At 37.3% G+C, this 13,817-nt stretch overlaps 1 protein-coding gene across 3 annotated transcripts in view; it reads right to left on the bottom strand.

The window, feature by feature from the left end:
• LOC113993001 (propionyl-CoA carboxylase alpha chain, mitochondrial) overlaps positions 1–13,817 on the bottom strand; it is a 211,046-nt gene that overhangs the window by 111,800 nt on the left and 85,429 nt on the right. For all 3 annotated transcript variants that reach the window (XM_039389393.1, XM_039389398.1, XM_039389403.1), the window contains exon 14: positions 476–578. In XM_039389393.1, coding sequence (XP_039245327.1) covers positions 476–578 — 103 coding nt within the window. The remainder of the gene's footprint in view (positions 1–475; positions 579–13,817) is intronic.

Here is a 13,817-nt window from a genome sequence, read left to right as displayed (position 1 = left end):
TTAATACTCTTCTACTGGGCATTTCACTATGACCACGTACAGTTCTACTACTGAGGTACTGAATAATGCCATTCCAGTACAATTACTTATTCAAATTGCTTGGTTCTTTGATTTGCTTTTTTTTAACCACTAGCTTACGGTAATGCAATTTTTGATGACATTGCATTTATTTTCTTGCTCTCATATATCCACAGTGGAGCATAAGACGTTACTTCTAAACAAGACACTAAACAAGGTCATTATTTAGAAAACTAATTTAATAAACAAGCAGATACAAAAGTGTTCCACAGGCATGAACAGAGAAAAAACTTATAACACTAGCCCTATTTAACTAACAGTTTTGTTTTGTAATTCACAGCAATGCCTACTAACATCTGTGTTTGGTCACCAAAGAGACAGAGAATTTTAGCAGCTGTCAAGGGTAATACACGTTGACTCACTGCATTGAATTTCTTAGAAAATGAGCAGAACTTACAGAAAATGATGAGCCATCCTTTGAAACTGCAACTGGGTAAATTCCATCTCCTAGACGCACAGAGAGCTCCCAGCTCCTTCTCTTTGATTTAGCAATAGGAATTCTAAAAAAGAAATAGGCAGAAGAGTAATTTTTAACAGAGATTTCATGCTTCTCCCATTTTAACCAGAAGCACTTGCCTCACAGGATGGTCAAGAAGGATATAAAATACCATTAATCTATAGACACAGTTGGAGAGCATACTTGAAAAAAATATACTAAATACATTTCTTCTGTCAAACAGCATATAAGGAGAAATTACACTCTTACTTTCTTTCTAGATTTGCCTTGACACACTGGGTATGTTGATAAAGTTATAGGAGGCCCTTTAAAACAGCCAGCATTTGCTGCAGAATTAGCTCAAACAGGATGAAAAACAGATGAGAAAGTGGGTTGGCAGGAGAATAGCAACAGTGATAGATGGAGCAGTCTTCTTAAGGGCAAAATGTAATCACTATTTCTTTCCTCTAATTCTCAGTAAACCTTAATTAAAAGCCAATTACAGACAAAAGATTTAGCCAAACAAGTAATAAAGTAATTTAATACTTAATATACATTTTAAAGTATCTTATCCACAGAGCCCTTCAAGCATACTGAAAAAATAATGATGTATCATCACAGACCACATGCAGGATAATACCTATTCCCACAGCATTCTGTGGCTGTACCAGTTATCAACTAATACAAGAAACCTGAATCTTTTCAACTTTAGCTTAAAGAAGCACACCTCTGGCAGTCAAGAAACGAGACCCAAGTCTTCATTCTTGGAAATTCAGAGCGAAGCAAGCAATTTTCAGTTATTTTATTTAAATGTATATTTGTTTTCTGTTTCCTTATCCTAGCTTTTCCTCTCTTCCACTTTTGCCATAAGAACTGGTGTCCAAAGGTATGCTACAACTTTTCTGATGAGTGGTCACCATATAATACCATCAGCAAGCATCATGTATCCTAAAGAGAAGACAGGAAGGTGGAATTTAAGCTCTGATCAAACAAATACATGTTATTTTGGTATAGCTTTTCTTCCACACCAACTCTTACACGTTTAGATTTTTCTGAAAGTAATCGATAGGGATAAGTTCATCACCTTTAGGTCTCTTCTAAGGATCATTTCTGCTATAATATTCATCTACTGTATATTTTAGAGCTTACTAACCCCATTTTATTGCAGCCTTCAGAGTCTTAAAACTTGGAAACACATCTTTCTGTGTTATGTTACATGCATCCTCCTGAGGATTCAGGTGCCCAGTGAACCACATCTCCCCAAACAGAGTGCTCAAGTTCCCTGTAGAATCAACAGGGAGAAGCACCTGTGAGGCCTCCAGAGGCCAGAGAAGGGGAAATTACCTCCCAAACCCAAGGAAAATACATTGACTTGCTAATAATTTCAACAATTATTTTAAGAGGGTTGGATTTTTAGACACCTGAAACTTAAGCAAGTACATGTTCAAGTAAACTAATTAGGCAAAGAGATTCCAAAAATTGTGCCTTTCAATGTGCCTGAAAAGGGGAAATGGAAACACTAAATATATCAGACACAAATAGATCCATACTTATCCTTGGTTACTCCTGGATCCAAGCCAAGTAAGGCCTAAACCAGATTTCACCAAATACCTTAGCTCACCTCTATCACTACCCAAAAAGTTCACATAAACAAATATTTAAAATAACCTATTCCCATACTAATGATGCCAAGTGTTACCTTTCACATTTAATATACTGGCAATTGTCAAAACAACAAATCTGAGGTATTATCTATGGTTTATTGGGTGCAATGTCATTTCTCAGCACCTCATACTGAAATTCCTGTATGTCACCAAGACATTGGTGACTGGTTGATAGGAAGCACGTTAGACACAGGAGTTCCTGAAGAAGAGGAAGAGGAATTTCCTGCACAGGTAGCAGGCAGCAAGCTGAAAGATGTTTTCATTGCACTTCCTGGTATCATTCTGGCACACCAGTAAGTAGGAACGCAGCAAGGTTTTGCCAGCACCTGTTTAAATTCTCCACGGCACTCCACTGCAACAACCAACAGGATTTAGTGGCTTTTAGCAACTTTATATTTCTTGTACAAGAGATAAGACCTCATCTCACACCCAGCTTAGAAGATCTGCTTCACTGGTGGCATGAGATTCCTTATAGCCTTGCTGGCACGGCCCTGCTTCATATTGCATTTGACTGGAAGTGACCTCATGAATCTGGCTGCTGGCCATCAAAGGAAAGACAGTCTTGTTCTCCAGCAGGGATTATTTTTGTTCAGTCCTGTCTTGCTGAGCTTTGTCAAGTGTATCTCCAAACAGGATGCACGCCTCTTGAAAGGCATGACTATGATCACTGCTTAGCCTGGGTTTCAAACAGCCACATAATTCCTCTCTCTGCAACACCGGTGGCCAGGAGGGCAAGGTCCAGAGCTGCATCTAACACCAAATACACAGCAAGTTGTACTTCCCTCCTGGAATTGCTAGATCCATTTGTACAGGGACATTTTTCAGCTTTGCTGATCAGCTTTGCCTATGGTTTTGTAAGTGTAATTTAAACTGGCTAGGACAGATACTTATATTAGCTGGTGACAATCCTACTTTTTCTTTGTTAAATCCAATTCCTTTCAAATAAATTATTTTGTAGTAGACTCCATTTTGATGGGATCTGGGGAGGAGGGGAGGTTCCTATAAGTAAGAATCTTAAAATCCAAAATTAAGAATCAATATTTAAGTTTCTTAGATATGAAAAGGAAGTCGTTCAAGTCTGTGAACTACTTTAGAAATGCAGAAGCTTCTGTCAGGCTAAGAAAGGGGCCTTCTGGTGGAGGGCTTTTTGTTGTTTTGTGGTGGGTTATTTTTAATGTCTGAGAAGTCCTAGGGCTTGGGAAATTACCTTTGTTCTTGTCTAGGGTTGCTTCCTTAGCTGAGAACTCTTCTAACTCCTCCACAGGGAAAACATCTGAACTCTGAATATATTTCACACTAGTTCACAGAAAACTCCCCAAACTTCTGGCTGTTTTCAAAAATGTAGAACTTTTAAAATTCTACATATTGGGCTGAAATGTGACATATTCTATTTACAGCAAAAAGCCCACCAAAACTACTGCAAATAAAAATAACGTAATTTTTGCCATCACAAAAGACAAAAAAAGGTAAGGCACTTCTGCTCCAACCCTAGGTTCAGAATCCACACAGTATGTCTTTCACAGCGTTCAACATGCCCTCCCTTTTTTCTCCCAGTTTGGGCAAATGACACATCATCCAAAAAATTACTTTATTCACGCATAAAGATCACCGGCTTCAGGAAGAAATACACGTTACGCAGCAAGATGAGTGCCAGGTGAATGGGAAGCGAGACCGTGGAGAACTGTGCGCTGCTGTCCCTTGCCAGGAGCACTACACACAAAGGGACAGAGAGAGCAAAGGCAGCACTGCAGCCGCAACAACAGGAGATGGGTGGAGAAGGGTGTTATAACTCCTTCCATACAAAATGGGCGGTTCTGAACTACTCTACTGCAAATTGCCTTCTAAAGGGAAGTATCACAAGCAATAGGAGCCCAGATGAGGAGTACAGTGATGGCTTGGCTCTAAGTCATAAAGGCTGTACTCCAAAGCACTGAAGTTACAAAAACTTGTAAACAGTGCAACAAGAAAAACAGCACCGTTTTAATGATTAGTTATTTATTTTCAACCCCTATCACTGTTTGTTCAACTAGAGATAATGTCATGGTTCCATAATTTATTTCATACGTTACACAGCGTATTATGTCCCTTTTACCCTCAACTGCCATGCGCAAGGACAGGGAGATCGCTTTATAATAATGCAGAAATCATAGCTCTGGCTTTTTTGGCAAGTTTTCAGTGAGGAAAGCAGACAACTGCTAAAAATTTTAGATCAACACACACTTACCGTGCTTATGGAGAACAGCCACTAATTAAACTATTCTAGCCAAAAACAAGTAATGAAAGAAAACAGACATTCACAAAAGCAAATCAAATAATAACTCTGCCCTGGCCATTGTGATTGGCACCAACCAATTGGATAGAAGGAACTCCATAAAAACTACAATTTTCTGCAGTTTGCGACAAATAAACTCCCCTCTCCTGATTACCGCTGATGATGTAATGAGCTATGATAAAAGTCACCAGTTCCTAAAGGGTCAGAAAATTGCATATAGATTTTTTCACTTCCAATTCAAAATATGTGTTCTAATGCTGAGGGGAAAAACACTTACAAATTCTCTCTACTTCTGATATTTTTGCTGCATAATACTTTACATAAACAGAGAAATCTCAAACTACCATAACAAATCCTCCCGTTATGAAAGATTATAAGTGCTTGAAAACCACATTATATGACACTCTATAAAGCTGTTTTTCAATTGTGCAATTACCTATTCAGCAGTTAAATAAAAGTGAAATATTGACTTAAAACAATGTTAATGGTCAAAGAATCATTAAGAAATCCTTCATCATAACTTTCACAGCAGGTGGCCTGTAAAATGATCAAGAATAATGTGCTGGATTCTGTAGCCACCAAGGTCAGTTTCTGCATACAAATCTTGCAGGGGGAGAAAAAAAGACCTTCAGAAAGTGGGCCATTCATCTGAACCAAGTTCAGAGAATTTCCAGCACTGTGAAAAGATATGTTATGCAAGCACATAGATGTATTCAGTGGGGGTAGACTGAACCAGCTACATGGAGACTACAAAGGAGCCCTCCCATGGCTCATGAATAAGTCGAGGAAATGATCAGAAAAAAATGCAGAGATGTTTAGACAGATGGCCCACTTAAAATGCCTGGGACAGGGCATAAGCAATTTTAATGAAACTTTAGATCTACCATATAAAATGTTTCTTATTTTCCCTGCCCTTCCCCACAGCCCTCCCCCCAAGGAAAAAAAAAAAAATCAAGAAAGGCAAATAGAAATTTAACAACTCAAACAAGAGCCTATCTTGTGATGTAAAAAAAGGGGGAAAAGGATCGTAAATTTCACACTTTTGAGCATTATTGGTTTAATAAGTTCATATACAAAGAAATATCCTTCACAGAACCTTCAACTATCAGATGAATATAAAAGCAGGGAATGGATAGATTAAAAGAATTCTAAACAGAAGTGTACTGCCAAACAAAACACAAATCTCAGCTTTAGTATCTGAGTACTTTCAACACTTTCCAACATAAAAGTTCATCGTCACACAGAAAAGATAAAAGCAGCACTTTCACAGGATTATTTTAAGAACCAAAAATTATGTGAAAGGAACCTAAGAATCTAGGTATATTTTATTCAGCAATTTGAAGTATTTTCTATATCTATTCACACCCATTCTCTACATATATTCAGATTGATTCATGTATACATATCATGTGCACTTTTACATAAAAATAGGTTTTCCTTCTTCCTACTTTATATGTGCATATGTATATATACACCCCTTTCACTGTGAATATGAAAATATACCATCATTAGACTAAATTATAGTTCTGCATATGTCATACAAAATAATAACCTCTCCTAGCCTGTGTGCCAGCTGATCAGACAAAGGCTGAAAGAATTGCTCAATGGTTATGTCAAAAAGGTTTTACATTACATTTTCTTACATATCACATTTAGATCAATAACAAATATGCACATTTATAGCCACATATTCTATTTGAATACTGACCACAAGAAAAAAATTAAATTATATGGAAGGTAAACTATAAAATAAAAAGTGCTGCTTTAAAAGGACGCTATGGAGTGCACCCTGCTTTGATTCAAAACGGTGTGCATCTGGATGCTCCCTTTTCCTTTAACAGAAGCTTTTTGAGCAATCTGCATTGACATATAAGAGCCCGCAATCCAGTGCCCAACGAAAACCTCCAGTGCCTTCACCAGTGAACCCCAGATCAAAGCTAAAGAAACAGCTAAGCTAGATCTTATAAATCTAGAGTGAATTTAACTACCCAGATCATCATTTAACCAAAAAGTAACCCTGCAGACAACGTGCTCACTCTGACTAACTCTCTTCCACTCTGAAGGTCTCTAAGCAAGCAGGGGTTGGGTCCTGTAAAGAGAGACACCCTAACCCAAATGCTTTGCAGCCAGCATCCTCAGCAGCCTGGCAGGGGGAAGGAACTAGAGGCTTCTCTGACAAAGCTGTCTCCACAGTTTTAAGGAGAAATTATCCTCCAAATATACAGGCAAATAACAATTCTAAGCCTCTTGAAAAACCTTCCATGGTTCTTTTAGTTTTAAATCTACCAGGTAAAGGAAGTAGGATTGCTTTTATTGCCAGTCTTGCTATTAAAAAAAAAAAAAATCTATGTTTGCAGAGCATTATGTCCAGAGAATGAAAGAATGGGGCTATCAGCCTCCATCAGCCTCCTCCTATCTTTCAAGAGAAAGAGTCAGGGCCCAGGTAAGTACTGAGGGACTCAGCACCCTACCTGCAGATGGTAGGAAGGAATGGGAGATTCATGGAGACTCAGAGAATGCAGTTTTGCAGGCTGATGAGGCATCCTCTGGGACAAAGAGTTTTGGCACTTGGTCCTATGACAGGAGATTTCTATGCACTTTGCATTTAACAAACTCAGTGAAACACACAGTAATCCTGGGAGCTGCATGTACAGCCCAAGACCTCTCAGTTTCAGAGAAGAGTCAGACTGCCCAGTCCTTCAGCAGATGACAGCATACCTTGAAAACTGCAAATAAATAAATGTAAAACATATCTGAAACTGATTTCCTCTCTTATAACATGTCAGGGCCTACTCTAGTATTTGGTTTCTCTTGGAAAAAGAAAACATCACAAGCATTAATGCTGGATAAGAGATGCTGCTCCTTATCTCGTTGCAAGCATTTGTGAAATGAGAAGCAAGAAAGACTCAAATCATGAGTTCAGAAGTACAGAGAAAAGACATTTATTTTTCAAATAATTTACAAGTCTGTGCTTCTAACCTGTTTTTTCAAACCATCTTTCCTAAATCAGCAAAAGCATTTACCAAAGGAGGAACTACTTGCAAGCAGGTGTTTTTAATCAGATCAGTCAACAATATTGACTTTTGCGTGCTGACAATTGTTATGGAGAGAAAAATCTAAAAATCTGTTCATCATCAAAAAAAGTTTGGGCTATTTCTCTTCCATTAAAGCATTTAATTTCACAACTTTGGTTTTTTTCTAAAACTTTTTTTTTTATTAAGGGAGAACTTTGGGCAGCTGGGAAAACTACAAACAATATAGTTCATAAAAGGAAAACAACAAGCTCCTTTTCCCATACAAATTTTCCTTTATTTCCTTGAGCAAAGAAACTTATTAATCCTCTTATCGTGCAGATATTTAGGAATAGCCTTACAGTAATTCTCTCACCTTCTTTTTATGCACAAAGAGCTTCAGAACAAATCACTGTGAGGCAGTAGGGAGGACCAGAGCTCTTCTGTTAGCATCATCCAGCAGCAGTTATATTCTTCTACATACATGATGGTATTGGGATGTAGCTGCTTGCTGGGCAGTCTGTTTCCTGCACCTCCATTCAAACAATGGTTATGCCCAGTAATAACATGTTATTTTTCACTTTGCATTAAGTTTAGAATACTACAGGTTTCCTGTCCACCTAATAAATAGGCAGAAGGAAACTCTATAAACTACTAATATGAAAATGGAGGTGAAAATATTAAAAATTACCTACAGATTTGATAGGGAAATAATCCAGTTATACTTCTACACATAAGACTACTTTCCATACTATTTTTGAAACATACATATTTCCATACATATTTTTGAAACGTCCAGGCAAGCTTTGTGCTAGGCTTGCTTCATCCCAGCAGTGAAATCTGCCCAATTTGTAGCATACTAATCTAAAACTAAATTTCCACTTATGGCTGTAAACCTGAATCAAAACACATCTGCTGCTTTAATCTGTCATCCCTTTTGTCAGAAGTTAGAATTTCAGTTATTCACCCACTTTTGTAGTAAAAGTTCTGGAGAGTATAACTCAGAAGTGACAGGACAAAATACAGTGGCTGAGCCTTTTGCCTCATATCAGGAGTAGTTCTCAAGGAAAACTATCCCAATCATCTGCATTTAGATGGATCACACTGCAGAACAGTCTCGGGATACGTGAACTAGGTTCCTCCCTGATGCATAGAAAGGCACAAGTCAGGCTCTAGAACTGCACCCAACACAGTCCAATCACAAATGGGCATTCAGTTCACAGGACTGCACTAGAACTAATCAAAAGTCAAATACAAACAGTGAGAGCATAAGCTCCTCGTGATGAACTAGAAAACCACTTGTAATGGTACACTCTCTAATGACAGATAGATTAATTATTTAAGAATACTTAATTCACTTGAAGAGATTTTGATCTTCATGACCATTTCTGCAATTTCATTCTCTCAAAACCGTAAGTTCAGTATTTAGTTTAGATATTGGGCCATAGTTAAAAAAACCCTAACACTTAAATTGAAGCTCAAACCCCCTTATTTAGTTGCCCCAGTAAAAAATATATGTTAAGTGCTTAACACCTACCTGCTCCTCTCAGTTGAAAGTAATGAAAATACTGCACAGTGCCACACATTTGAAAAATCATTCTGCTCATTTGGAGGAGAAAATACATATATTAGAACCAAATTTAAAACTTCCATTTTGAAAAAATCATGGCCTGACATACCAGTGTTGCCTATATCCTATATTGCCTATTTAGATAATATCATCTTCTTGAACACCATTTCTCCAACTATCAGTAGTTTACAAAGTTAATCCCTAAAAAACACATTAATCTATCTCTTTCTTATTCAGAGATACACATGTGACCCACAGACATCACAGCTAGCATGAGAGGCAGTAACATCTGACTCAAATGCAGTGTTTCTTTAAAGAACAAAGTTTTTAAGACACAATACAGTGAAATTTTTCATTATCTGCTCAACTTATTACAGGAAGCATCAGAGCAGGAGTGAGACATTACTACAGTAAAGGGAAAAGGAAAGACATCATAATAAGGTCACCTCTAAAGAAATTTGACAACAGCACTGAGAGTAAACATTGGTCTTCAAGGCCCATGAGGAACACAGTGCACAAACTAATGAAAAATTTTAAATAACATTAGCTAATCAAAATAAAAACCCCAACCTGTCTTAAGCCAAACTGAAAATATCTTTTTAGAGAACACCACCTCCTAGTGCCTTTGAGGGTTTTTTTTAAGAACTGTGTACTAAATGCTGTCTTTCCTGTGCTTACCAGTTTCATTTAGGTCTCCCACCTAAGCTGTATTATAGCCCTCTTTTAATCTGTCAGCCCCCTTGGAACTAACCAGATTATACTTCCAGAAGTATGGAATTTCTGCTACACTTTGTAGTACTCATGATTCACCCTGGTCTCTCTAAAGCCTATCACATATGCAATATCCCAAAGGTCGTTGTTTAAAAAAGAATTCCACTTTTTTTTTTCTGTGCATCTTGGAAAACAAAATGCTTGCACCAGGTATCAGAAGAGTTCCAAAGTATTGTAAAAGCTCATCCATCACACAGAGCTTACCATCTCTCACAAATTTGTTGCAGCAGAACCAAGAGTCCATCCAAGAACTTAAACATCTCACGCCAATAAAATCGGTTTTGTAATAGAGCTGTATTAATCACATTTGTCCTGTATTTTCAAAATACACCTTCAGAAGTAGTGTGGCATCTGAGGGAGGATACCTTAGGAAGACTTTCAGAACTGGTTTTCACAACTTTGCCTTCAGCCCCAGTCCTTCCTTTGCATTCTCTTGCTGAGGGAATCCACACACAGCAGCCATGTTCTCCCTAAATCCAAAGTTTCCTTGTTCATACCTGACATAATTTCTCTAAAATGCAAATGACTGCAGCCTGTCTTGGGTCTTCCTGTGTGAGACAAACTGGCCTTGTGTGCTGATTTTGGCTGGGGTAGAGTTCATTTTCTTCATAGATGGTGTCTGGGGTTAAATCATGAAAGTCCTTGTCTCTGAAAAGTTGTGCTCCATCCTTTACAGGCCTTGAACGCAACAATTTCTCACTGTAATCCATGGTTTTTCAAACCATGAGGCAGCAAAATGCCATCAGCTCTTACTAACCCTTGCTTCTGGGAAGACACACACAAATGACTGAAAGCTAAGGAAGTTGAAGAGAAGTGAGCTGTGGAAAAGTGCTGCAATACCCAATGTAACGAGACCAAAGTTTAAATGGCCATAAGACTACCAGGAGTTTGGAAATCACTAGAATAGAGGTTCAGTCTATTCACTCAGAAAGTTTCACCTAAATACAGATCAAGGGGGGGGGGGAACAAAATCACAGCTAGTAGAGGAATAATGCTGACAATATTAGTAAGCACCTTAAAATGATTGTCATTTGCCTGAGGAGACAAGCAACAAAAAAAAGGCTTTGCTGCAGGGAAGGGAGCAGGGGACAACACAGAATTTAAAGAAAAGTGGCCTCACTAGTTCAAGGAAACAAACAGGGAAAAGCTGTCAGTTCGTGGCATCTCCCTTGTCTAAGGACATTAACAACCAGGTGCAGCCAGGTAAGGACCTGCTTTAAATTTCACTGTCTGGTTGAAAAACAGGCAGAAGGGCCTGGAGAAAATCATTACTGTGTGATGAAGGTGCGTCACCATCCCTGCCACCATTAATGGCAGAGAGAGGAGACTCAGAAACACATATTAGAGCACTTGGGTAAAGACAGAAGCTTAAAGCCTAGGAACCAAAAATTTTTTGAAGTGTTTTTTAAATCTAGAATTCAATATGCAAATAACTTATTTGTATCATCTCACTACTAACTGCAGCAAGATTAATTTTACTAAGCACCACAGAGAAACGTGTCATCATCTCCTTTCTGGGTCACAGGGTAAACATCCCTGATTTCAAAAGAACCAGGTCCTGTGCTGTTCTTTCCTGCCCAGTCTTTCTCACACTACAGGCTTTGAAGATACATGTTAAAGGGAAGCCACAACCAAAACAAACTCCAAGCACCACATCTAATTACACAGAAAAGTAAACTACTAAAGAAGGATCTGTGAGAGATATTAAAGAATCATCCATAATCATAAAAGGAAAAGTCATCTGAGCAGTCTCAACACAGATCCAGGGAAAAATATCCAAGCCTTTGAATACTTACCATGAAACAACAGAAATTGGGGTATTTTTTACTTAAGGCACCATCTACCCCAAATATCCCAGCAAAAACATGATGACATATCCATGCAGTTTTCCACTGAAGATTCAAAATACCACCAGGCTACAAAGGTAAAAATATACAGTACCTAAGGTGGAACAAAGAGGGCTACCTCAAATACAGGTAGCAGATGACTGATTTTGAGTTATGCAAATATCAGGCATGAGATTCAACTCCAAGATAGCGAAAAATGACACAAGTACTCAAGTACTCTCAAGTACTTCTCCCATTAGAAATACAAAAATCTACATTGCCACAAAGTAAACAGGTCTGTGGTCTTACATATAAAGAAATGAAAAATATTAATTTTTTTTATTATTGCTTCATAATGAACATACCAGGAAATATCCTAAAAAGAAAGCAAAGAAAGACCTCCAAGACTTCTGAGACAAAGGCAGGGCTTCTTTTTCTCATGAAAATATCTCTTCAATATTTTCACTTAAACACCAACACACACACTAAAACATACAGAAGAGACTCACCTCTCTGAAAGTTGAAAATAAAGAAGTCTTAGCTCAATCTTGTATGTTTACACTTTTAATCTTACCCTTAAACAAGACTGAATAATTGAGCATAACCGCGCTGAAGGTTCAGCTTCTACACTGACATATCTAATTTCAGGTCAACATCTCTTTTACTTAAAATATGTTAGATAAAAAGGTAATATGCTCTCTGTAAGAGTTCCCTGGAGGCTAGAAGAACCAATAAATTAACTATTACCATATGTTTGGCTCCTCTTGGTAAAATTCAGTAACAAGACACTGCCAAACCTCTTTTGGCGGGTAATAATATTTGGTAGCTTATAGTACAACTTGGGAAAAAAACGGACAGAAAACTTGGAAATTAATAGAAGAAACTGCATTTCTATTCTTGTATAGTTAGCTATATGCTGTTGGAAGAAATACTGTAACAAAGTCAACTCTACTGGTCTGATCTGTAACAAACATCTGGTTTCTCAGGAAGAGCTGTATCAAATGCAAACTCAACCACTCCAGCTAGTATAGCAATCAAATATTCTGCATTTGAATTTTTAAAACAATGATAGATATGTACAATCTACTTTGCAAATAGGAAGGTTTGCAAAATTAGTATTTCAAAGTATTAAAATGCATATTACTAGTGCTTTGATTATAGTGGGTTCATTTCATTATAAATGAGCAAAGTCTGGGCTTATTTGCCATGTTCTTAGGTTTTATTTATGCTAAAATTAAATGCTTCCCTCCATTCACTCCATATCTTTTATACCTACATAATTGAGACTGGAACATGTTCCATAATTGGAACAGAACACACTAAAAGCCTTTAACACTACACCTCTAATTATAGTTATAGACTGGGTATTTTAAGGACATATATTACATACTTTTTTTAAAATTCCAACTAAACAGGTGAGGGTGAACCTAGCTGGTCCTAGTCCTTTACCAAGATAAGCAGGACTTGCTCTGTAACATCAAAGTTAAAAGAAGTCAATGCTTTTTCAGGTATGAAAATGTCTATTTTATTTTATTTTTGTAATTATCTATGACAACACAAATTCATTATTATTCTCTCTTCCAATAAAATGGATAAAGCCTGTTGTTCATGCCATGATGGTTTGCATGTAGAGGACACTTAAGAATTCCACATTTCTTTAATCAACTGCATCACCCCAGTAAATTCTAATTTTGATATACAAAAAAGTATTTATTATTCAGCTTACAGTTTCCACACACATCTGGCAAGTAGTGTGAAGTAGGCTGACATGTACAGGCCAGACATTTCACTTCTTAAAGTCATGTTATTGCCTGGTTAATCTTATATTTCCATTAATTTGATATAAGCACTTACAGGTAAAAATAATCCTAAAGTGTAGGTCTAAAGATTATAATATAAGCTTCTGGAAGGTTTTATCAGAGGAAATGTATTTTTTGTCACTCTATGGAAGCTTCCCTCATTCAGACATTTGGGATTTTATTACAAATCTTCTCTTACTGTATTCATCTCCTGATTTCTTTTTTTTTAAGTAAGGCAATTTCTATGAAGACTTGACACTGAAATCAGAGACTTCATTACCCCCCAAAATATATCCACAGTTTAAAGCATTTAAGAGGGTTAAACAAAATGCAAACATTTAATGCAACATTAAGCATGCGAAATAAAAACTTGATTGCCTAAAGAAAGCA

The sequence above is a fragment of the Pipra filicauda genome, unplaced genomic scaffold (genome assembly GCF_003945595.2).
Source record: "Pipra filicauda isolate LSUMZ 115617 unplaced genomic scaffold, ASM394559v2 scaffold125_size2111803_pilon, whole genome shotgun sequence".
In the NCBI taxonomy this organism is placed as follows: Eukaryota; Metazoa; Chordata; class Aves; order Passeriformes; family Pipridae; genus Pipra; species Pipra filicauda.
This window is presented reverse-complemented; position numbering and strand designations above follow the sequence as displayed.